This window comes from Hylobates moloch, unplaced genomic scaffold, assembly GCF_009828535.3.
Source record: "Hylobates moloch isolate HMO894 unplaced genomic scaffold, HMol_V3 SCAFFOLD_3, whole genome shotgun sequence".
NCBI lineage: Eukaryota > Metazoa > Chordata > Mammalia > Primates > Hylobatidae > Hylobates > Hylobates moloch.
In genome coordinates this window covers 161984354-162011366 of record NW_026652278.1, presented here as the reverse complement: position 1 = coordinate 162011366, position 27013 = coordinate 161984354, and the positions used below count along the sequence as shown (strand labels likewise).

The 27013-nt window shown below is 38.9% G+C and overlaps 1 protein-coding gene across 2 annotated transcripts in view; it reads right to left on the bottom strand.

The window, feature by feature from the left end:
- Positions 1–2285: 2285 nt before the first annotated feature.
- GALNT7 (polypeptide N-acetylgalactosaminyltransferase 7) overlaps positions 2286–27013 on the bottom strand; it is a 154595-nt gene continuing 129867 nt past the window's right edge. For both annotated transcript variants that reach the window (XM_032148919.3, XM_032148918.3), the window contains exons 7-12: positions 24198–24315; positions 22247–22369; positions 12201–12419; positions 8648–8746; positions 7825–7953; positions 2286–4692 (exon numbers count right to left, since the gene is read on the bottom strand). In XM_032148919.3, coding sequence (XP_032004810.1) covers positions 4555–4692; positions 7825–7953; positions 8648–8746; positions 12201–12419; positions 22247–22369; positions 24198–24315 — 826 coding nt within the window. In that variant the 3' untranslated portion in view covers positions 2286–4554. The remainder of the gene's footprint in view (positions 4693–7824; positions 7954–8647; positions 8747–12200; positions 12420–22246; positions 22370–24197; positions 24316–27013) is intronic.

The following is a 27013-nucleotide window of genomic DNA, read 5'->3' as shown; positions in this document are numbered from 1 at the left end:
AGAGAAAAAAACAAGGTTATGAAAGACATTAAAAGCAAGGTAGTGAATCACGAGTTTGAGTAGGGCTCTGTTTTTCTTACTGGTTTTGTAACATCAGACAACTCATGTAACCTTTCGGTTTCCTCATCTGTAAAATTTGAATGTTTTTGAGGATTAAATAAATACATTTAAGACACTTATCCTGGTGGCAAGAAATAGTAAGTGCTGGATAAATATTAGCTAAAAGTATATATGCCAATATACATGGGTTAATACAGATACTATGATGGAGTATTAGATTCAGTTCTAGCTCACTGCAGCCTTCACCTTCCAGACTCAAGCGATTCTTCTGCCTCAGCCTCTCAAGCAGCTGGGACCACAGACGTGTGCCACCACATATGGCTATGTTGCCCAGGTGGGTCTTAAACTCCTGGGCTCAAGCAATCCTCTCCCTTTGGCCTCCCAAAGTGCTGCAATTACAGGTGTGAGCCACTGTTCTAGCCCTGAGGTTCTTGATGGTCTAGGTAGAGAGGAAAATTAAAGAAGTTATGTGGAAAACATACATTCTTTAGGAGAGTTTTTCCTGGCACCAAATAAATACTCATCCCACAGAGTTAGAGGGATACTGAGTACTGGACTTGATTATGTCCTTGACCCCAGTACTAAATTTGTGAACTTGGACAAGTTATTTAACCTATCATGTACAAATGTATTAACATACTGTATGTTTACTTTTAGTCACTTTTGATATTGATAAAAAGTGCTGAATAAAGTGTTTTGGGAAGTGCCTTTTTCATTCAATCCTGTACACTTAAAACTTGTTTATAACAACTAGTTTATTCATATTCATCTCTGTAATATTCCATTGTGTGATTGTATCACAGTTCATCCTTTCTCCTGTCGACGGGCATTTAGGTTGCTTCCAGGGTTTTTGCTATTGCAAATGGCTGTGATATAAAAATTCCTGTATAGCTCTCCTGACACTCAAGCATACTTTCCCTCCAATAACCTGGATTATAGATTCTAGCTGTTTCAGCAGCCAGAAATCTCCACTCTGCCTCCTCAGTTCAGCAGTATCACCATTCTGAGCCGCATTCCTTGCACCATGGTTGGGAATGTCCTCCCAAGGAGACAGACGTGGTGAACATGGGATTCACCTTGTGTATTTCCTTTCTTTGAGATATCAATCTGCTTTGACTAGTATCCAGTTCCTGAAAACAGTTGCTTCATATATTTTGTCCAGTATTAACTGTCCACTTCCAATTATAGCCAGAAGTGGAAGTCTATTCATCCCTATTTTCTACTCAAATATTTAGTTTTGTTTTGGGTAGTTAATTCTTAATACAGCTGTGGTTTATTTGCTCATACCAAAAGCCCAAGAGAAGCTTCATTTAAAGGTAATTTGAAGGATACAATATCTTAGATATTCTTCAAGATGCACTTAGTTCTATCCAAGGATTGAAAACACAGTTTCATAATGCTCAACACTTTTTAAAATGTGCCTTCACATGGAATAATTTTCACATACCTAAACTATTGGCCTGTTAGGTATCTGGCTCTCTGGTGAGGTACTTGTCATGTTTTCCATTGAATTATATATAGATTTTTTCCCAATTATGTCCAGAAATGAAATATATTCCAAGATCCTTATGAGAAACTTAAGAAATAAAGGAACTCCCATTTATTCTAGTCTGGTGCTATGTCACTTTTTCAAATTTCTTAGCCTACTTCTACAGCAGCTAAGAATTGGGAGATATGACAATAGATCAGTTGAGACAAAGTTTCCCAAATCAACACTGCCACTTACTTGAATCTGTTAGCAACCGTATCTTCTCTTGAGATGTGTTTTGTACCACAAGGTCCTATGGACTATTTCTAATTTCATTGTGGTAGGCTTCCCTTCTCTTCATTTTTCTGCACTTAACCTGATCTGTCAGGTTGTAAACAAATTTGATTTAAAGGCATTTTTGCTTCTAATAGTCAATTCTATAGTAGCATATACTGCCAAGAAGGATATATGTTGCTGGGGTATTTTTTATAATTAAAAAAGTATAAACTTAAAAAATTGGTATACATAGGCAAACAGGTAAAAATAAACCTTTTTTTCCTTCCAACAGATACATAAGCTCTGAGTATTCTAAGCATGTGTAACAGAATGCTAAGCAACACTCAAGCACATACTCAACTAATAACTGGTCTATAATATTTTAGGTATTAAGTGTGTCTTGTAAATAGTAAAATCAAGTAATTCTTTCAAATGGGCAGTGTTTAGATTTGAAATGATTACAAGCACCAAAAAAACCCCATGAATTAAAATACAATATTTTATTTTTTGTCACCTAAAAAACAAGCAACCCAGAATTAAGATATACATAAGTTTCTCAAATTTATCCTAATAAAATTTTGAATATTTATACAATTTCTACAGAAACATACAGTGTATCAAAATCTGCATAAATCAAATTTATAAAATGTGTAGAAATGCATAGTGATATTACCAACTTACAAAGCAAGGATATGGGAATTATTTCCAAAGCAGCCTACAGTAGAAAATAGTCATTATGGCAGCAGCTTCTGATGTTTTTGTTTGGTAGGTTTTCTGATTTCAAGATATAGAATCATATTCATAGAGTATCTTCTTTTAACGAATTGTACAAAGTACCCATTTAAAATTTACATGCACAATTCATTGCCACCTTTCTTAGGCCTATGCATAGTTAATAAGGTTATAATCTACTCAACATGGAAAATGGAGCCTATCTGCAAACACACAAGTAACTAAAATACCAATTCTCTCTTAGTTTCTTTTTTTATAGTTGGTTTATTTTGCAATTATAAATGTTAAACATCCCTAGAGATGAAAGTTAAAATGGTTGATCACAGATCAGTAGCAAAATACAAATTGACAATTCAAAATTATAAATAAAACTCTGTTGAGGATGTTTAACTTTGACTCTCCAAATTTAAGAGCTAAGCTTGGAAGAAACAAATTTATAGGTTATATTTCCCTCTTAAATTAAAAAATAAACTTCCTCTGGCAGTAGTTTGTGAATTTCTTTCATTGTAATGATACCATGATTACAGGATCAAAAATGCCTAACTTACTTGCCATTCTGCTCACATCATCACAGTTTTGTTTTGTTTTGTTTTTTTTTTTTTTTTTTTGCACTCATTATAGGCATTTTAATCTTCTGGATAACAACAGAGTATCTTTTGAGAAATTAAAATCGAATTGACCATTTGCAATATTTGGTTTTCCTAATAGGTACTGTCTTAGTAAATGTTTAAATCCAAACAAATCTTCTGTTCACCGGAAAAATACTAATAAAAATACACTTCCTAAAAAGAAATTAAGAAACACTAGGGAACACCTAATGTAACAGAAAGTGGTTCACATTTGTTAATAAACTGTATTTTTAAATAGTCCTTTGTTTTTAAATTTTAAAAACGTGCAGATCATGTCATTTGGATGAATATAAACGAAACATCAGTTCACTCTTGGCTTCACAGGTTGCACAGCTTAGGTTATAATGCACACAAGTTTTATAAGGCCTAATCTAACAAGGGCTTGGAAAGTCTTACCTCAGTCAGAATGAACTTTTGATGTGTTTATAACGGTGTTTTGTTGTTTTTGTCACCCTCCCTTTCAAGGGATGACAATAACATCTGATAATAGTTTTCTATAGTGGCAGGTATTGGAGAAAAGTAAATCCCAAATGTCAGTGGACAATTTTTTCTCTAGTTGGAAGACTCCTTTGCAATCCTAGAAGTAGGTATGGACAGAGGGCACTGGGAATGCCAGTAGGTAAGGGAGTGAATGCTACACAACTTCCAACCCTATGGGATAGCCTTGGGATGTTCCATATTGTCATTTCTTTCTCAAGCCATACAATGTTCAACTTTATAGCAAATGGCAGCATATAAATTCATTTCTGAGTACTAAAAGTATTCCTCATACAGGTGACAAGTCCATCATTACCATCCTATAAATTTCATCACAAGCTCTTGAAATATATACTGAGAAATGAAAGAGGCACTAAATGTGTTGAAATTCACCTTTCAAAAAAGCAGCATGACTGTGAAGGAAGGCCACCTTGGCTAATAACCTGTGGCAGTGCTTCAAAAAGATGTAAAATTAAATAAAGACACAACAGGTTGATAATCACCAAGTTATATATGAAAGTCTGGCTACTCCAACCTTTTTTCAAGTGTGTTAAAAATAAAAATCAAACTGCCTTTCAGACCCCTGAGTGTAATCCCAAAGAAGACAACATGCTTTAACTCTGTCTAATAAAACAGAGCTAAAGGCACAAATTACCAACATCATCTTAAAACACAACAAAAAGATGTAAACATCTACAAAGTTTAAGGTAAAAGCAGTCTTGTAAACAGTAACTGCAGATGATAATGTTATCGTAAAATCACAGTTTATCAATGTCCTTCAAACTGATCAGGAGGTTCCAGGTTTGGAGCTATACAGAGTTAATAACAATAGTTGCAGCAGGTTTCAGGCGGTTTTCAGTCCTGTATAAATTTACTTGTCAGTAGGTAGGTTATTGGTTTCTTTTATTCTTTCTAAACACTATGGATGTTATTCATTTCCCATTTTTGAGTCGTTTTACCAGCGTCACAATTGGAGATGAATACTTGATGCAGGACCTCTGAGCGATCTAAGCACTTTCCTGAAGGAATATGAGTAAATCTGTGCAGGTTCTGGAAAACACAGTAAGAAAAAAGTTTCAAATTTGGACTCTTGATATCACTGACATCAGAAATCATCACTTGGCTTTCATGAGGAGACAGTTTAAACAAATGGAAAAGCTTATCAACCACACCTCAGACTTTGGATTTCTCTTGATTGTCAGTTTTCTGGATTTCTCTTTATTGTCAGTTTTCTAAGTCCTAAGATCTTTCATTGTTAAGTCACAATATACTGCTGGTATCTCACATTCAATGTATACAAACCTAAATTCATTATCTGCCCCTCCAAATCTATGTCTCTTGTTCCTATCCTGGCTAATGACAATCCCAGCTCTCTAGTCCTTAGCAAATACTGCACTTTCCCTCACTCACTTACACCAGTCACTAAGGATGGATATGTGCAATGTCTCTGGTTTATATTCCTTCCCATCGCCACTGCAGATGCCCTGGTTTGGCCCTCACCGTATGCTGTAGGTTTCTCCAATATAGCTCAGAGCTTCTCAAAGTCTGGTCCTCAGACTATCCAGGATTGGGTCCGTAAGGCCGAAACTATTTTCATAATAATACAAAGACTCCATTGCCTTTTCACTTTAGCAACACTTATACTGATAGTGGAAAAGCAATGGTGAGTAAAACTGATGGTGCCTTAGCATGAATCAAACTATGCTAGTACCTGTAGTGTACTGTTCATGGCCACAACACAGTAAAAAGTAAATGCCGGTTTCACTTAAGGATGTCACTGATGAAGCAGGAAAACATTACTTTTATTCAGTCTTGACCCCTGAGTATACTTAAAAAAATATTCTATGACATGAACTGGGAAGTACGTATCAAGTACTCCCATATAATGAGGTGCAATGCTCAAGGATATCAGTCTACACTGGAAATAACTTTTAAGAAACTACCACTTATTAAGTTGTGGTGTACAATAAAAAAACAGCCACAGTTATATGAAAGGCTATTAAATTACTCCCTCTCTTTATGAACTGTATGCTTGTGTGGGGCTGGGTTTTCCTCATATACTTGAACGAAAACAACATTTCGGATCAGACCAAAATGAAGCAGGAGTATGAGAATCCAGCTGTCTTCTTCTATTAAACCAGACATTAAAGAGATTTGCAAAAATACAGAATTCCATTCTTCTATTTTTTGTGGGTAAACAGTTATTTTTCATTAAAAATGTCATTTATATTAATGTTTAATAGGTATATTATTATTACTTTTAGATGAATTAATATATAAAAACTACAAATTTCTCAGACAATTTCCAGTTCTGGAAATATAGTTAGTGATAACCTATATAAACAAAAGCAATTTGGGGGTAGGGGGGCTCAATAATTTTTAAGAGTGTAAAGGGAATCCAGAGGACAGAAAGTTTCAGAACTGCTGCTCAAGCTGATCTCGTTGCTTCATCAGTCCATACCTCACATTTCCAGAATGATTTTCCTAAAAGTAGCCATTGTTTTCCATCACTACCTTCCTCAAATAAGGTCAATCCCTCTCCAAAACTTAAAAAATGAAGTTCAGTGCTCTTTCAAGCTGATCTCGTTGCTTCATCAGTCCATACCTCACATTTCCAGAATGATTTTCCTAAAAGTAGCCATTGTTTTCCATCACTACCTTCCTCAAATAAGGTCGATCCCTCTCCAAAACTTAAAAAATGAAGTTCGGTGCTCTTTCCTCCAAAGCACAATTTAGGGATACCAAATGAAATACAATTCTTTGGATTTTCTACATGTTTTCATGCCACGTCTTTGCTCATCCAGTCTTTCTTATTTACTTTCCATGGAAAGCCTTTTTACACTTCAGGACTTGTGCAATGACACTTCCTCTGTGAAACTCCTCAGCAGTAATTCCTCCCATGAATCACTCTTTTCTGTCCTATGGCATTTTGCTTATCTCTATTTTTGCATTTCTTTCTTCTCTGCCATTATATAATAGCGTGCTTTAGCTATATTTTTGAACTCCCCTGCAGTCTAACATTATTATTGGTCCCCAAGTGAATGTTTAGTAATATCTAACACACAAATGTATATTCAGTGCTGTGTCCCTTAAAATACCTAAAACACGTTATGTGTCATTTTTTCTTGATGTAGTTTCTGGTGTGTTAGCCTTCTTTTACTATTTTGCTAATATTGTTCTCACTGACTCCTACTATTTATTGCTATTATATTTCATTTTTCTTTGTGAAAATAAATGCTCCACTCTTTAAGGTTTATGCTATTCTTCTCCTTCCTAACTTGTTATAAGAAACAAAATCATCAATTGATACATGCTTATCACTTCCTGGAAATTATCTGTAAATGACAATAACAGGGAATGTTAAGCTAGGTCATATCATTATTACATAGCAAACAAGTCCTGGCTTGCATGACAGATGGGATATGATAACAAATACTGGGTGAGTAAATAAAATGGAGGGTTGACAGATTTTTCAGTGTGAGGCAGCTTTCCCCACTTTTTGTTTCATCATAAATTGATTTATGTTAGCTAAATCTAGAATTTGAAAACTATACATAAATCTATTAATATGTTGTAATCCTTAACTTGCCATAAAGCTTTAAATACTCACAGCTGAAACACAAAGCTGCCCCAGCAGTGTCACGTGAATAACTAAATTTGACCATTAAAGCAAGCAACTAGCTACATTTATCCCACTGTATTTAGCACACAACAATGATAAAGACATTATGAAAGCCTAGATTTCAAGTTTTATTTGTTTGTCTCTATCTCCACCTGCTGGACAATATCAAATATTAACCAAATTTTTTAATAGTATAAATATATTTTACTTTAATGAATGATTCATTTAGATTTCAAAAATCAGATTTTGATGACAGCAATGGTGATGACTGCCTCACAGAACACTGACTTTCTTGTATTACTAAAATTAGCAGTGCTCTTTATAGACATCATCGTGGCCTCATTACATGACAATACTGTACGAGAGAACAAAAGTGATGCCTCATTATAGAACAATGAGTCATCCAGTGCTCAGGAAAACCTATGCAAGGGACTAAATGAGAGGAAAATGCAAGTGAATTTGAATGCAGGTTTTAAGATTTATTTATCTAAATCCCACATGCTAGATGTTATTGAAAATGAAATAGCATATAATATTTCAGAAGTTAAAATGCAGAATACCTTGAAGTACTGCCATTCCTTAAATTCATTTAGATTACAGTGTGTAATCATAACTTTTGATCCATCAGCTCCCTTTGTCAAACACTGGTCATACTGCATGAGTTGATTTGCTTCATTGATTCTGAAAAGCTGTAAAAGGAATAGAGAGAATTAAGTAACAGAGGCACCTTCCCTGCTGATGTACATTTGAAAAGAAAGAAACTTAACTCCTATAATTAAATTGAATGACTTATTTTTCCATAATTTTTCTGTTTAGAACTGTAAGTCCACAGACAAATTATATTTATTTTGGTGTTAGTGAAGATCCTTATTAACACTGAAATCATTAAGTTCTTTACTCTCTAAGATAACAAATGGGTCACTAACACAAATTTACTAAGTACCAACAATGTGAGAAAATGAAAAAGCAAAAACATACCCACAAAAGTAAGAGAATATATTAGTGAAATACACATTACTGGCAGTAACACTCTATTGGCAAAAAGATGAGGATTAGTGAGCAATACTTGCAAAAAATTGTTAGGGAGCTAGGCTTATACAGTTATGGTAGTGACAAATATATACTCCCACAGGAATATATTTTAATCTCTTATATTAGACATTAAGTCTAGATTCTGACTGCTTATGTGAAAACCAATACTGCTATTATTCCCATCATTTAAGTGAATGTTTTAACGCTGTCAATTTTTTTACAGAATGTTTTACTTTATCAAAACAAACAAAATTACCAAATCGAAAACCAAAGTACAAAGATCACCCTGTGATCAATAAACCTGATGGCCCTCAATGTGGAACAATTAAACACAAAAGTAAGGTGGTTTACCTGATTCCCTCCCATCCTGTGGCAGGGTCCTAGTTCAACAAAGCCTCCATTTGTTTTTCCCATGCTATCAATGCAGTAAGCAGTTTCAAAGCCTCTGATCTAAAAAAATGAACAAAGACGCAAAAAGCAGGCAACAGTTTAGTTTTTGATGAACTCTGGCAACAGAATTTAACATTTCATGTTAAATGTTAGTTTACAGGGAAAATCTGGTTATGTGTAGTGACAGGTTATTACTGTATTGTCAATCTTTACATAGTTTTGAAATCATTTATGGTCTTGAAGTCAACACCGGAATGGGTTCTTTCTCTAAGAGCAAAGGACTATAAATTTCCATAAAATACCACAGAGAAAAAAAAGTTATCATTAAATACAATTTCAGCATCACAGTAATTCATGTGAATGAGAAGCAAATAGAGGAAAGCTACCCAACCACAGTGGTAATAGACACTGGCCTGGCCCTAGATATCTAGAACAGACTGGATTTGTAAGGGACCTCTCCCAAATGGCTGTGCAGCACTTTTAGTAGCTGCCTCTAGGAGCCTAGGGTGCATAGGCCATGCATGGCACATGGTCAGGCAGTGAGGCTTTTCTCTATAAACGTAGATGAAAAGCAAACACAGGTTTCCATCTTTGGAATGTACATTTTGTATGAAAATAACTATTTTCTGAAAAACCATACATTTCTCTGAATTATAAATCACTATAGTATTCGGATAAAATGTTTTATTCTTGCATTCAGTCAGCAAATACTGACTGTGCACCTATGATGATAAGTGGTTTTGAGGATACAAAGAGGAGCAAGTCATGGTCCTCACCACTTGTAGAGACAGTGGGGTAGTGGCCAGTCAGGACAGAGGTATGAATGTGCAGAGGAAGAGCTGCTCACCCTGCCTGGAGGAGCTCCGAAGACTGCCCCAAGAGACACCTTTAAAACAGGTAGGGGTTTACCCTGGAATGTTAAGGAAATGCCAAGAAATGAAGTATAAAGTGCAGATGTCAGAATGGGAAGAGGTTAAACTGAAGATATACTTGGGAGTGAGACAGTAAAAGGAGGACAGAAAATTCCATTCATTCATTCATGTATTTATTCAATCATCAAATATTGAGTACCTGATATGTGCCAGGCATGTTGTAGGCTCTGAAACAGTAGTGAACAAAATAAAGACCCCCTACCCCAGTAATGGGCATGCCGCAGTGAATGTGGGCCCCTGCCTCCATTCACTCTGGGAATGTAAGGGAAAAAAGACAGAATATAAGTTAAAAAACATAGTAGACAATTTGTCTGTTATGGCAAAAGGTGGTAAGTGTGGTGAGAGAAAGGAAAAGAAGAGGAAGTTAGGGTGGGAGCTAGGGTGTTGGGAAGTAACAAGGTGGACCTCACTGAGAAGTGGCAGGTCAGCAGACTTGAAGGAGGTGTGAGAGCTGGCCATGCATGGGTGTATCTGCAGGGAAGCATTCTGGGCAGAGGGAACAGCATAGGCAGGCACATGCCTGGAGGGAGTCTGACTACCAGTAAGGACATGGGGCTGGAGTGGAGTCGGGAGAGCAGTAGCAGGTGAGGCCAGAGAGGAATGGGGACAGATGTTGTGGATCTTGGAGACCACCAGAAAGGACTTTGTCTTCACTCTGAGGTGAAGGTACAGGGTTTCTAGCAGAAGAGGGACATGATTTGCCTTCATTTTAAAAGTCACTCTGACTGCTATATTTGAAATAGGCTGTAGGAGAGTCAACAAGTCTTAGTGAGAGATGATGGTGGCTTAGACCAGGCAAGAAGGGATCAGATTTTGGAATTAGATATGAAGTGCGAGACAAAGACAGGATTCATGGAAGACTCCAAAGTTTATGACTGAGAAATCAGCAAAGATGGGTTGGGGGGAGGAGATAGGAAGTTCAATTTAGGCTATGTCGAGTTTGAAATGCCTGTTACACATTCAAGTGCCGACGTTAAGCATGCAGTTGGATATACTTGTGTGGGTCCTCAGAGAGAGATTTGTGTGTTGAAGGACTTATGGTCTAGTTGGGAGTTAAACATAATTTGCTGTAATAGAACAGGTAACATAAGAGTATAGGGAAAAAGTATATTAAAGCAAGAAGTACAGAAAGAGCAGCATGAGTGTCCTCTGTTGGTTTTTCCTTCTATTCCTGAACTCTAAATGCTGGCGTTTCTGAGGGATAGGTCTAGTCTTCTCTTCTCTATCTGTATTTTCTCCCTCAGTGACTTCATTAATTCCCATGAAATGACCTACCTGCGGATGGCCCCAAATGCACATCTCCAGAGTGGCCACTCTTCTGGACTTTGACATCATACAACCTACAATCTATAATCAGTAGGCCTTAACGGCTCTACCTGGATGCCTAGCAGGTACTTCACATGCTCAGAACACCAACAGAAGCCTTGCCCCCTCCATTCACTCCCCTACTATCTTCCCAATCTCAGCAGCCTCAATCAGCTACCAAAACAACCCCGATGTCATTCTGGCCCTTATCCCTTCACACACCAACCCATAAGGGATCCACTTCCAGATGAACTATGCTTCCGCAGTTGGTCTGCTTCCCTTCATCTCCACTCTCTGATTGGCTGACTCTTTGTCATTCAGATCTGAGAGCGAATGTCACCTCCTCAGAGAGGCTTTCCTTACCCTGTCCTTAAGTCCTCTTGACAGTATTACATGTCATTATCATTTATCACCATCTGTCATTATCATTTTTGTTTTCTCAGACTTTTTTGGTCTCTCTCCCCAGGCAGCATGCCAGTTTCCTGAGAAAAAGGACTTTGCTTCTCTTGTTTTCTGTCTAGAAGAGTGACTAGCACATAGTAGGTCCTCAACCAATATTTGCTGAACATAATTAAGCAGAGGGATGTAGACTTGAACGTTCATGGCAGGTTTAGTGTACCTGTGAGGCATACAGCGGGGCTGAGGGGAGCAATCAGAAGTGAGTCTGAAGATAAGTTTGAATAAACAAAGAAATGACAATGTCTGATTGTCAAAGTGCTTTTGTCTGATTTTAATTATTTTTAATTCATTTGAAAAGCATTGTTGGAGTGTCTACTGTATATGGGTCCCTGCATCAGTCCACCTGGACACAAGTGATCAAGGTCCTGAAGCACTCAGACTGGTTGAGAGATAGGGGATTTGGGGTGTTGTGAGAACCCCTGGAAAGAGCACAGAACTGCATCTTTTTGATGAAGTGGGGAATAGTAAGAAGGGCTTTTTCGTATTGGTGATCTCTAAGTTGAGAGCAGTAGGATAAACTGAAATTAGTTAAGGAAGGGAGTTGGAGTAAGGGGCATGGAGGCGCCAGGAGCTGGAGTAAAGAGTAGACGTGTTGCAGGCTAGGAGGCCAATGTGCAAAGGCTGCCAGGAGACAGCATGGTGGCCAGCTGGTCTGGCAGCTATAGCTGTTTAGTGGAAAGGTGGCAAATGCTATCAGACAGTTTTTACCCCAACTTTTCCCCAAGAATACTTCTCTCTTACTCACATATTTCCACCTCTCTCTGCCTTCTCCCAAACTCAGTCTACAAACACATACACTTTGAGATGTGACTACTTACTTCTCCCCAGTCAACATTTTTGGGTGGCAAAGGGTAGTGTGAGGTGATATCATAAGCTATTTCTTCCATGAACCACTTAAAACTTTTGCAGTTGTGATCTTCTCGAAATTTTTTCAGCTCCGATATATCCCCGTATGGTAATGCCTGCGATTCAGGACGACTAGCATAGAAGTAATCTTTATATTCATCCCACCAAACCTCCACAACTCTAACATAATTCTGTAAAAAAAAAAAATCGTTATAAAAATACAAATGTCATATCATAAACAGCCTATATTAGACATATGAAATATGGCCTACACATAACAAATTCATTTCAACAGGACCCAGCATTTAATTAAACAAATGCAAGTTAATGACTCTAATATGTCATCTGCCAAGGATTAAAATGTCATGTATATTTAAGTAAAAAGTATTGTACAAAAACTGATATCCCTGAGCTAGACGATCATATATGCTGAGATAATGTATTCTATTCTGCTAACGGAAGAAATTGAATCTCAGAAAGAGTTTATGAGAACCTGGCTGGACACTGTACTTCTTTCCCTATAATAATCTCTTTCTTTTCTTTTCTTTTTTTTTTTTTTGTGATGGTGTCTTGCTCTGTCATTCAGGCTAGGGTGCAGTGGTGCAATCTTGGCTCACTGCAGCCTCAACTTCCTGGGTTCAAGTGATCCTCTCACCTCAGCTTCCCGAGTAGCTAGGACTATAGGTACATGCCACCATACCTGGATAATTTTTGTTATTTTTTTGTATAGATGGAGTCTCATTCTGTTGTCCAGGCTGGTCTCAAACTCCTGGCCTCAAGAGATCCTCCCACCTCAGCCTCCCAAAGTGTTGGAATTACAAGCGTGAGCCACTGTGCCTGGCCTACAATCTCTTTCTATTAGAATCATTCTGTTGGTAAGTGTAGGGAAAAAAATCTCATTTCAGAAACCATGAGAAACAAAAGCTCTGTTTAATAAAACACATTTTTGCAAGTGATTTTATTGATCCTGTTATAACTATAATAGAACCATTTTACTATAACCCCAAATGGACTGGGTATTTTCCCCAGTTGGTTCATTTTTTTAACTTAAAAAATATGTATTTTTTTGAGATGGAGTCTCACTCTGTCACCAAGGATGGAGGGCAGTGATGTAATCTCGGCTCACTGCAACCTCTGCCTCCCAGGTTCAAGCGATTCTTCTGCCTCAGCCTCCTGAGTAGCTGGTATTACAGGTGCCTCTCACCACACCTGGCTAATTTCTGTACTTTTAGTAGGGATGGGGTTTCACCCTACTAAAAGTAGGCCAGACTGGTCTTGAACTCTTGACCTCAAACAATCTGCCCGCCTCGGCCTCCCAAAGTGCTGATATTACAGGTGTGAGCCACTGGCCCCGACCCCAGTTGGTTCACTTTAAGAAAAAGCAGCTATAGAGCAATAAAATATGTTGACACTGTGATAGCTGGCAAATATCTAGCTTTTAAGGCTTTAATTGATGAATGAATGCTTGCATGAATATATGTGACCAAATTGGTACACACTTGCAGTGATTTGCATGTGGTTTGTCTCTGCCAACATTCATGTTGAAATTTGATGCCCAATGTGGCAATGCTGGGAGGCAGGGTCTACTGGGAGGAGTTTGGGTTGTTAATACATTAATGGCCTCCTATGGAGGTGAGGGGGTGAGTTCTTGCTCTCACAGAAGTGGATTCGTTCCCACAAGAGTAGTTTGTTAAAGAGTCTGGCTTCCTTGGTCTCTCTCTTGCTTCCTCTCTCGCCATGTGATGATCTCTTTGCACATGTGCATTCCCCTTCTGCTTCCCATCATGAGTTGAAGCAGCATGAGGCCCTCACCAGATGCAGCTGCCCAAGCCTGAATTTTCAAACCACCGGAATCGTGAATAAATAAACCTCTTTTCTTGATAAATTACCCAGCCTCAGGTGTTCTGTTGTAGCAACACTAAATGAACTAAAATAATACTCAATCCCTTAATCTTCTACATCATGTGTCAGCAAATATTCTCTATAAAGGGCCAGATAGTAAGTATCTTGGGCTTTTTGGGCTATACAGTCTCTGTGGCAACTACTCAACTCTGCTATTGTAGTGAGAAAGTAACCATAGACAATACACAAACAAATGAATGTGGCTATCTTCTAATACAACTTGATTTACTAAAAAGAGTTGGATTTGGCCTGTCAGCCATGTGGCTAACCCATGTTTTACATTCAAAAAAGAAATACCTAGTGTTCAGATTAAATGTCAGATTAATTCAAAGGGTGAACATGCCCCTAAATGCATTGTTGTCGCAAAAGCCCATAGATTTAAAAAAGGCTGTTATAAGCAGCATGATAAAAGAACATATGATATTACCACTTGATATGGTTTGGATCTGTGTCCCTACCCAAATTTCATGACCAATTGTAATCCCCAGTGTTGGAGGTGGGGCCTGGTGGATGGTGACTGGTTCATGGGGGTAGATCCTCCATGAATGATTTAGCACCAGCCCACCCCCCACCCCCACGCCCATACTGTCCTTGTGATTGTGAGTTCTCATGACGTCTGGTTGGTGAAAAGTGTGTAGCACCTTCTCGCTTCTCTCTCTTATTCCTGCTCCCACCAGGTGAGATGCCTCGTTCCCCCTTTGCCTTCCACTATAATTGGAAGCTTCCTGAGCTTTCTTAGAAGCAGAAGCTGCCAAGCTTCCCGTACAGCCTGCAGATCTGTGAGCCAATTAAACTTCTTTTCTTTATAAATTACCCAGTCTCAGGTATATCTTTATAGCAGTGTGAGAACAGACTAATATACCACTAAACATTCTGAATCTTTGCAAGTCTGTACGAAATTAGACACAATACATGTGCTCTAGACATGAACAAACCTGAGGAGTTATGTGTACACATGTAAGATTATGGCAACAAAAAGAAGGATCAATTAGTTTTCTGGGATGGACAGGGCCAGAGTGGCACTGTGTTGCCCCATCTCGAAGGAGTGGTTAATTAGGTGGGAATGGTATTCAGGGCAAAGAGAAAAGCAAATGCAGTATGATAAATCATGGTGTATTGCAGTATAGCAAGTAGTTTACAAAAACTGGAATGCAGTATTCACTGAGAGAAAACTTTCTTCAGTTTCTTCATTTTAAGATGAGGATATAGGCCGGGCATGGTGGCTCACACCTGTAATCCCAGCACTTTGGGAGGCAGAGGCAGGTGGAGTTCGAGACCAGCCTGGCCAACATGGTGAAATCCTGTCTCTACTAAAAATACAAAAATTAGCCAGGTGTGGTGGTGCACACCTATAATCCCAGCTACTTGGAAGGCTGAGGCAGGAGAATCTCTTGAATCCGGGAGGCAGAGGTTGCAGTGAGCTGAGACCGCACAATTGCACTGTAGCCTGGGCAACAAGAGTGAAACTCCGTCTCAAAACAAAAAACAAAAAACAAACAAACAAAAAATTAGATGAGGATATAGTCCTTACCTCATAGTGTGTTGTGAAAATTAAGAAGTTAATGTATATAAAGGATTTAGATTTATGCCTGGTACACTGTAAGTACTTACTATATGTTAGCTATTATTAATATTATTATTCTTTTTAAAAGAACTTTGAATTTTACCCTTGAGATGACAACCATAAAAACATTTTAAGCAGGTAAGTGACATCAGATTTAATTTTCAGATGAATGACACCGGTGGTGAGTGGAGGGTAGACTGAAGGGGGTTGAACTTGATGGCAAAGAGCCAAGTAGAAGGCTATTTACTATTCATGGGAGAGATTTGAGGGGCTGCACTAAGTATAGAAAGGGATGGATTGGAGAGCTACGCATGAGGCAGAACCACCAGCACTTGGTAAGGGGGAGGGACAGCGAACAACTCTACATGCCCCCTAAGTTTCATTCACGGGCAAATAGAGAACACAGTGGAAGGAATCACTTTTGAGGAAAATTTAAAGGTCAGTTTTGACTTCTGTTGAGTGGAAGATCTAAAGGACATCAAAGAGGATAATTCTAGAAGGTTTGAGGCTCAGAGGAGACAAATGAGCTGGAGAAACAGATCTGGCCACTGGCCCCCTGATGGCTCAAGTAGATGCTGTCAAAACTGGAGAAAAGAAAGCGCCTGGCACATGCTGGGTACTCACTAAGTGTACGCTAAATTCACACTTACTGGGTAGTTTGTATGGTATATATAGCTAATTTTTATAATGGATAGCCACCTCTCAGCTCTTTTTGTTTTTCTTTCAGAATAGACTTTTTTGAGTCAATTTGGCTTTTCATCAATTCTTCGTGATTGTGAGTCCAACTCCAAGGGGAATTTCCTGCAATGTCAATCGTGCCTGGTGTTAATTTGGTGCTATTTTTGTTTTATCACAGACATTTACATTTCATCCCGTTGTAGCTGGGGCTTCATTTGGCCAATGAGAAGGATGTTCTGGTTCTGAAAGCTTAGCTGTCTGCTTATTACCTATTCTCCTTTTATGAACTGTCCCAAGTTGTGTCTACAGCCAACAATAAACTTGACTTGGTTAAGCGTTCCATTAAATGAGGGGCATCAGAGTTGCATGCCTCTTAGAATTTATGAAAGCAGCCAACCAAATAAACCTCAAAGTTGTTTTGCCAGGGATAGAGGTCTTTGTCCTCCAAGCAGTGGGACATCTGGATTTCTGCATGAAGCTTCCTTGGTTTGTTTCATAAATAAATGCCACCCCTAAGTGTCACTAGTCTGGGATGAAATGTCAAAGAACTGGGAGACCCCAACATGGCTGGATAATCACCAGATCATCATTTACCACTACACTACTTCTAAATCTGTCCTCCCCAGCTAGAAACTGTCATTCTCTTGGAATACAGCAACTATGACATATCTCATTTTAGGAAGCTGAAAGAGAGAACTTACACTCCATGGAATGGTGAGAATCAACAGAAGGAACTAGAACTATGCTTTATTTCCTAATAAATGTGTGACTGGGAAAGAAGCCTGGGAGGATGCTCATCCCACTAAAACAGTCCTGTTCAGTTTAAGTTAAATACATTTTATTTATTCAAAAAATAATTTTTAACATTTCCAAAATGTTTTAAAAACCAATGTTTTGTTTTTCTGCAGGTTCATGAGTTTTGGTAAAATATAGATTATCAATCCTAGTTCTATATTTATGGCATAGGAGATAAGATTTTTATTAAATAATCCCAGCAAAATATTTATTACAGTAGAACAATTTGGATGTCACAATGAAAACAGTCAGTGGAATTTGCCTCTATTTTTTTGTTTTTTTTGAGACGAAGTCTCCCTCTGTTGCCCAGGCTGGAGTGCAGCAGCGAGATCTCGGCTCACTGCAACCTCTGCCTCCAGGATTCAAGCGATTCTCCTGCCTCAGCCTCTTGAATAGCTGGAATTGCAGGTGCCCGCCACTACACCTGGCTAATTTTTGTATTTTTAGTAGAGACTGGATTTCACCTTGTTGGTCAGGCTGGTCTTGAACTCCTGACCTCGTGATCCGCCCGCCTTGGCCTCCCCAAGTGCTGGGATTACAGGCATGAACCACTGCGCCTGGCCAATTTTCCTCTATTTTATGTGACAGAGATGGAGAATTTGGAGGCAGAATGCAATAGGACAAAGGATATTCACATTAACTTTTCAATCTTTGAGGGATAAGAAATATTAATCTTTTGTAAGCATTGTTCAAAAATTTGATTTTGCTTACTATGCAAACTCCTAACATGATTATCTACATTAAAAAAAAAACAAAACCGTATTTTACTCATGTGTGAATAACAGAAGCTAGTATTTTTCCCTTCAACTATTTCCCTATACAGTGTCAGGCTTTTTTGAGTTTATTTGAAATGTATTCAGGAGAACGTTCAATATAGGAATCTTAATCAGAATGGGATATAATGGGAGGTGAGGTCACCAAGATGGCAAAGTAGGAGACACCAGCCTTTATTCACCCTCAACTGAAAAACAAATACAGACAGCTATTCACAAACCCAAATAGCCCAGAGAGAGCTCCAGGGCCCACTGAAGAATCTGCAGCAACACGATGGAGCAAAAGAAACGAAGAATATCTACATAGGACAGGATCACCTGTGAGGTCTACATACCTGAGGCACAAGGAGATAGCTACCAACAATGAAGAAAGGCAGATGCTATTGGTATCGGCCATGCAGCAGGAACTACCATAGTTTCCAGAGGCCTGCTCTGTAGAGGACACTGGCATCATTTGCCACTGAGGTAGACAACAGCCCTTTTGCTGGGGAACCCCAGAGAGGGAGATGCATCTGAACACTCACCACCATCCAAGAAGCAGCTACTCTTGAATTACTTTGGGCAAAGCTCTGCCAATTATCCCACGGCCCAGTGAGCCCTGATCCTGAAGCCACAGCCGTTCTGCTGGTGTCCACACTGCAGCCCCGGGCTCTGTGGCTGCACTGGGCCCGCCCCTGACACTGGAACCATTGCTATAGTTCGTTCATGCTGCAGGCCCCAGAGCCACGCCTTTATTGTGCATGCCCCATCTCCAGGCCCTGGATCAGCTACAATAGAGAGCTAGAACCCACCCCAACTCAGGAGCTGCTCTAACTCTATGCATACTTCTGCTCCTTTCCTTGGCTCTAAAAGCTACTTCACAAGCATCTGGGCCTCACATACTGCTACCAACATGGCAGCAAAGGTACCTGTGTCCCAAGCACTAGCTCAGCTGCCATAGACAGCTAGGCACCACTCTGTCCCCAGAGCTGCATTAACTCTGAGCACATCTGTGCTCCCATTCTTGGCTACCTCAGCTGTCTCACATGCATCTGGTACCTCGCATTCTGCTATCAATACAGTAGCAAAATATCTGTGCCCTAAGCCCTGGGGTTTTTAAACTGCCCCAGATCCTGTAGCCATAGTCTCTCCACTCATGCTTGTGCTTCAGTCCTCAGGTCCATAACCACTCTACAAGTACCACTGCCACTGCAAGTGAGCCTATGAGTCAGAACCAGTGCCAAGGGGCATTCAACTTCTGCAATGAGAGAAAAATCAGGATGACCTTGGCAGCCATACCCAAAGACCCCAACATGCCTCACTGCCACTGTAGATATCTACAGCATTAGCCACTGAGGAGCACTGGAATCTTTACCAACACTGACCTTGGTGGGCTGATCTGCACAGGGAATACATAGCTGGTACCCTCAGTAGTCCCAGAACTGCTATATCCCACCCAGCAAGTACCCTCACACCCTCCTTCCCCCATACAGGAAAGTCTTTCCACATTGAAACCAGCCTGTAAAGTCCGCAAGAGGTGACTGGTCCACAAAATGCACAGGCATTAATGTAAGTCAACAAGAAACATGAAAAATGAAGAGGACATAATACTACTAGAAGATCACAATCATCTCCCAGTAGCAGACGTGGATAAATAATTCTAAATAATTGTTTTACAGAAGCTCAGTTAACTTCAATCAAACACAGAGAAATAATTAAAAGATCATTTACAATGACCAAGTGGGATTTATCCTTGGGATGCAAGGATGATTCAACATACACAAATCAGTAAATGTGATACTCCACATTAACAGAATGAAGGACAAAAACCATTTAATCATTTCAATAGATGTGAAAAAGGCATTTGACAAAATTCAACGTAAAAAGCTTCAACAAATTACATGAGGATTGTACCTCAACACAATAAAGGCCATACATGACAAGTCCACAGCTAACATTATACTCGATGAAAAGTTGAAAGCTCTTCCTCTACAATTAAGAACAAGACAAGGATGTCCACTCTCCCCACTTCTATTCAACATACTACTGGAAGTTTTAGCCAGAGCAACTAGACAGGAGAAAGAAAGAAAAGACATCCAAATCAGAAAATAAGTAAACTGTCTCTGCAGATGACATAATCTTATATATTCAAAACCCTAAAGAGACTCTACTAAAAAGCTGTTAGAACTAATAAATGAATCTAATAAAGTTGCAGGAAAATCAACATAGAAAAATCAGTAGTGTTTCTATATGCTAACAGTGGTCTATCTGTAAAACAAACTAAGAAAACAATCCCATTTACAATAGCTAAGCAAAACAATAAAACATTTAGGAGGTGAAAAATCTACATGCTGAAAACTATAAAACACTGATGAAATAAATTGAAGAATACACAAAATAAATGGAAAGATACCCTGTGATCATGGATTCAAAGAACTAATATTATTAAAATATCCATATTATAAAAGCAAACTACAGATTCAATATAATTGCTATCTAAATTCCAAGGACATTTTTCCCAGAAATAAAAAAAATCCATCCTAAAATTCATATGGATCCACAAAAGACCTTGAATAGCTAAAGCAATCTTGAGCAAAAAGAACAAAGCTGGAGGCATCACACTACCTGATTTCAAAATCTACTACAAAGCTATAGTAATCAAAACAGTATGGTACTCATATAAAAACAGACACACGGACCAAAAGAACAGAACAGAGGCCAGAAATAATCCATGCATTTATGGTCAATTGATTTTCAAGGTAGATGCTGAGAACACATTAGGGAAAACACAGTCTCTTCAATAAATGGAAAACTAGATATCCATATGCAAAAGAGTGAAACTAGACCTCCATCTCACACCATATATAAAAATCAACACAAAATGGATTAAAAACTTACGTGAAGACCTAAAACTGTAACACTTCTAAAAGAAAAAATTCCATGACATTGGTTTTGGATGTAACAACCCCAAAAGAACAGGCAACAAAAATAAAAATAGACAAATGGAATTGTATCAAACTAAGAAGCTTCTGGAAGCAAAGGAAACAACAAATTAGACAATCTATGGAACGGGAGGCTACATCTGCAAACCATACATCTGGTAAGGGCTAATATCCGTAACATAGAAGGAACTCAAACAAATCAATAGTAAGGAAACAACCTGATTAAATTGGGCAAAGGACCTGAATAGATATTTCTCAAAAGAAGACATACAAATAGCCAACAGTTATAAGAGGAAATGCTCAACATCATTAATTATCAGAGAAATGCAAATTAAACCACAAGATACCCCTCCCACCTGTTGGTGGGAATGCAAAATGGCGCAGCCATTATGGGAAAACAGTACAGAGGTTCCTCAGAATATTAAAAATAGAACTATCATCTGATCTAGCAATCTCATTACTAGGTATATATCCAAAGGACATAAAATCTGTATATTGAAGAGGTATCTACACTCCTGTTCATTGCAGCAGTATTCACAATAGCCAAGATATGGAATCAAGCTAAGTGTCCATCAACAGATGAATGGGTAAAGAAAATATGGTATGTATACATGATGGTATTAATACTATGCACCCTTAAATAATAAAAAAATCCTGTCACTTGCAACAACATGGAGAATATTATGTTAAATGAAATAAGCCAGGCACAGAAAGACAAACACTGCATGATATTACTTACATGTGGAGTGTAAACAAGTAAACAGAGAGTAAAATGGTGGTTACCAGAAGGTGAGGATTGCGGGGAGTGGGCTGATTTTGGTCAAAGGACACAAAACTTCTGTTAGGAAGAATAGTTTTAAGAGATCTATTATACAACATGGTGACTACAATTTATAATATATTACATATATGAAAAATGCTGACAACAAATTTTAAGTGTTCTCAGCACAGAACAAGTAGGTGACGTAATACATGTCCAAATAGCCAGATTTAGCCATCCCGCAATGCATACATATATCAAAACATCATATTGTACAAGATACATACAATATTTAGTTGTCAATTAAAAAATAGGGTGCAATCTTTTTTTTTTTTTAAGAGATAGGGTCTCGTTCTGTCATCCAGGAGGGGAGTGCAGTGGTGCAATCATAGCTGACTGCAGCCTTGAACTCCTGGGCTCAAGGAATCCTCCTGCTTCAGCTGAATAGTCTTAAAGAACAGTAAGATATTTCGTGAATAAGTCTAGCTAAGTTAAAGGTGAGAATCAACATGACTGCTGAAGAGATTTAGCCCACTCAATAAGCTGACAATTGTTAAGTAACTACTATAGCATGTGGTACATAAATGTTAGTTCCCTACCCTCCCCTTTTATCCAAAAAACTCACCTTCAGAGTTGGAGAAGACCCAACATAAATGGGTGGAGGATTTCCTTGCCAGCCCTCAAGACGGTAGATATGTCCAACACGAGAACAAGGAACAAATAATAATTTGCCACCACACTGCCATATCTATGAAGGAAAAACAGGTTGTGGAAGTTGTTTCAAATACAAACATAAACCATAACTGAAAATTTATCTTGTAAGTGTAAATCTAAAATCTAAATTATATACAGTGTCCACATAGAATTCTTAAATTAAACAAATCCTAAAATAATTTGCTTTTAAAAGCTCATGTAACAACCAAGAAGGCAACAGGAAATATAGTATTAATAATAAACTGCTACTAAGGGGCCTCTTACTGTATACCCATAGCCCCTAGCAACTTTCTCCCAATATAACCTTGCAAAGTCATGTGGATTCTTTATTCCTAACTCATTAATCATTTTCATTGCTAATATATTTCCTACTTGGGTGATTATTATAATAACCTCCTAACTGGCTTCTTCACCTTCAGCTTCTCTCTACTTAACTATCCTTATTTATAGCGAGAGATTATTATAGCTGAAGGGCAGCTTTGGGTCATGTTGTTCCCTTGCTTAATAACTTTGATCGTTCTCCACTGCTTATCAAATTAAATAAAAATCTCTTAACTCAGATTTAAAGGCTCTCTTCAATATGGCCCTAATACACCTTCCCATTTTATCTTCTTAGATGTCTTCCTTATTCATGTCGCCTGATTCTGCCAAAGTGTGCTCCTTGCTGTTCTCTGAATATGTTCCTTGTGTTCCCTTCTTTGTACTTTTCCCCATGCTACTTGCTTAGAAGTCCCCCTCCCACCCCTTATCTGTGCTTACTAACATCATACCCATCTTCCTACTTCTGCCTCAAATTCTACATCTAGCATAACGCTCTTTTTTTTTTTTGAGACGGAGTCTCACTCTGTTGCCCAGGCTGGAGTGCAGTGGTGCGATCTTGGCTCATTGCAGTCTCCGCTCCCAGATTCAAGCAATTCCCCTGCCTCGGCCTCCTGAGTATCTGCGACTACAGTTGCGCACCACCACACCTGGCTAATTTTTTGTATTTTAGTAGAGATGGGGTTTCACCATGTTGGCTAGGATGGTCTCGATCTCTTGACCTCGTGATGTGCCCATGTCAGCCTCCCAAAGTGCTGGGATTACAGGCATGAGCCACCGCGCCTGGCCGCCACTGTTTTTTAAGCACACCAACTGAATGCCATTCTGCCTTCTTGTATTATGAATTTAAGTATAATTCTAATATCTTCTTATCAAGTTCCTTGAGAGCAACGACTGGTTCACTCCTCTTCTATCCCTCACAGTGCTACACACAGGACATTTAAGACAAGAGGTAATGAATACCTGTTTAACTCAAACTCTGATATAGTTCTCTCTTTCTTTTGGAAAATGGGGGTAGGAATGGGGGTTGAGGTGGGGGCTGGAGCATGGAAGGTAGTATTGCTCCAAGACTGCTTCAACACCAGGGGAGGTGCTGCAGGAAGACAGCTCCAAAGTTAGCCTGAGGATGCAGTCATTGTGGGGCTCTGCTTCTGTCTTGAATCATGTCCTACAGTGATAAAGGGTGACTATGTCAGTGGGTGGTCAACTGTGGCCCTAATGCATGTAGATTCTTCCAAGGGCTTCTATAATAAAAAGCTCCAATATATAGAAAGTTTGGATGTGGGGGCAGATATTTTCATTTCTAAAGCTTGCTAGCCACAATTTTGAGCTGAGCCCTGTAAATATATGGTAAGTTTGGAGCTTGCATTTTGCCTTATTTTTTCCTCAAAGGCATCCATTTTCATTAAATCATTCTTTATAATTTGGAGAATGCATTATATAATTGTGGGTTTTTTTTCCCCCACAAAAAAACTAGCATTATCTGAAAGCCACAGAAGTTAGTAAGTACTTGGAGAATTCCATCTGTTAAAATAAAATGTTACCTTGTATGAGATCTCAAAGTTTTCACCACCCCAAATCTGGAGACCTGGATCATAGAGACCCAATTCAAAGAAGAACTCTCGTTCAATGGCAAATAATCCCCCAGCCATGGCTGGGGACCTAAGAAAAAGAAACACTGCAATAACCATTACAGACAAACCCCCAATAACCCTTCACCAATAGGCAAGAAGCCTTGTAGAATACAGCCTGAAAATGCATAGAAGAGACAAAACTGATGGCCAAACATTAAGAAATTATAAAGCCTTTACAAAAAAAGAAAAAAATCTGTTCATAATTCCCTAACGAATTTACCACAATTTCTAACTGAAACTATAGTTCATTACAAAATAGAGCATTGTTTCAGTTCACCATTAGAGGGCGCCTTGGTACCTCTGTGGATTTAAAAATTAAGCCTTAGTTTTAGTTAAAATAAAATGTTCTCTTTCACTTTGAAAAACACTGAGCCATACAGGCGTGGTCTGCTAACTGCTCCTGCATTGATTTATGAGTCATTCTTGGATGAACAAAACCATACACCATGGAAGTAGTCTGTCATTTTTAAATTTTATATCTCAGGGGCTCGCCAAATAAGAGTGTAAATCATTGTAGAACAACCACAGTTCATTCAGAGTTTGCAAATGTAGCACAGAAATGACACAAGAGAATTAGACATAGATATTTACTGTGCCAGGGGGTAGGGATGCAAAAGGGTGACCTGTGCATCTGTGGGGCTTCTTGAATGGATCTTAAATTGGACACTTTTTAGATCCAAGAGAAAAAAGATTTGGTAGCTTCTTAGGGACAAGTCACTCCCATCATTGGGAGAAATGACAGCAGAATTTATCTTGCTCCCTGCTCCCCTCCCCTGAACAATTAATTACTAATCCATGATGATTCTTAAATTTTAGGGTACCCAATATTATTAGGGTAACTTCATCATCATACGTAATATTCAATCTACTCAAATAGGTGCAATGGAACCTATTTCAAGGTTCCATTGATGCTACCTTGAAAAAAAAAATCTTTTTTTTTTGAGACATGGTCTCACTCTGTGGCCCAGCATGGAGTACAGTGGCATGATTACGGCTCACTGCAGTCTTGACCTTCTAGGCTCAAGCAGTCCTCCCACCTCAGCCTCCTGAGTAGCTGGGACTACAAGCGCGCACCAACATATCCAGCTACCTTTTTATGTATTTTGTAGAGACGGGGTTTTGCCATGTTGCTCAGACTGGTCTAGAACTTCTAGGCTCAAAAGTTCCACCTGCCTAGGCCTCCCTAAGTGCTAGGATTATAGGCGTGAGCCACCGCACCCAGCCTTGAAAATATATCTTGAATCTGCTGACTTATTTCCAACTTCACTCCACCAGCCTAGACCAGGCCAACACTGCTTAGACTTTCCAGCATCTCCTGAGCTTGTGTCCTTTATTCTCTTCTGCCCCCTGCTCAAGGCTAATCACACAGCAGCCAGAGCAGACTCCTCCACATGTGCCTGCATGAAACCCGTCTCTCCCGGCTCTCTGGGCTCACCATGGTCTCTCTTCCCATTGAGTCCTTCCCGGCTCTGCTCCCACCGGGAACATGCCCGCCTCCTTTCTGTCTCAAGGCCTTCATTCATGTTATTCACGATCCTGAAATGTTCCTTTTCCTTTTCCACAGAATTGGTCCCTCACCCTTCAGGTCTCAGCCTAAATGACACTTTGTCAGAAGGGCCTTTCCTGATCTTCCAAGCTGGATTAGGTTCATCTTTCCATAAACTCATGTACTCTGTGATTTTTCTTCACACTACTTATCATAGCTGCTGTTCCAGAGTTTTGTTTGTTTTGTGAGACAGGGTCTCACTCTGTGGCCCAGGCTGCAGTACAGTGGCACAATCATTGTTCACTGAAGCCTTGAACTCTTGGGCTCAAGCAATCCCTCTGCTTCAATCTCCTGAGTTGCTGGGACTACAGGCACGTGCCACCACACCAGGCTAATTTTAGGGTTATTTATGTAGTTATCTGTTTAATTTCTGTGTGACTCACTGTATTTTAAATTCAATGAGGAAACATATCTTTAAAAATGTATCCCCAGAAAATAGTGCTTGGCATACAGTAAGCACTCAATAAATGTTTGTTGAGTGGATAATGAATCAAGAAATATTTTCAATACTAAAAGAAAATAGTATCAGGAAAAAGTTGTTCTCTCATGCTTTTTCTTCTTAAAATATGCTGCCTAACTCAGTAACAACACTATTACATTTTAGGTGATATTTTCATGTCACCTTTATTTAACTGTCATTTAAGATTATTCCATTATAGCTGTGTCTTTTTTTTTCTTTTTGAGACCAATTCTTACTCTGTTGCCCAGGCTGGAGTGCAATGGCGTGATCCTGACTCACTGTAACCTCCACCTCCCAGGTTCCAGTGATTCTCCTGCCTCAGCCTCCCGAGTAGCTGGGATTACAGGCACACACCACCACGCCCAGCTAATTTTGTATATTTAGTAGAAATGGGGTTTCACCATGTTAGCAAGGCTGATCTCGAACTCCCGACCTCTGGTGATCCGCCTGCCTTGGCCTCCCAAAGTGCTGGGATTACAGGTGTGAGCCACCTTGCCCGGCAGGTGGGTTTTTTTTTTTTCTTTAAATATATTCCCATTCATCTCAGTATATACTTGAAAATGCATCTTAACATGGACACCAGTGAGGTAATTAACAGATAACTTCCCTTTAATTTTTCTAGCTCACTGTAAAAATTTTCTTTACTGGCCTATGGAATTAGCAGAAATATAAATTTGCTCAGCACTCTTCATTTTTTTTTTCTCCCACAGTTATTTGTTA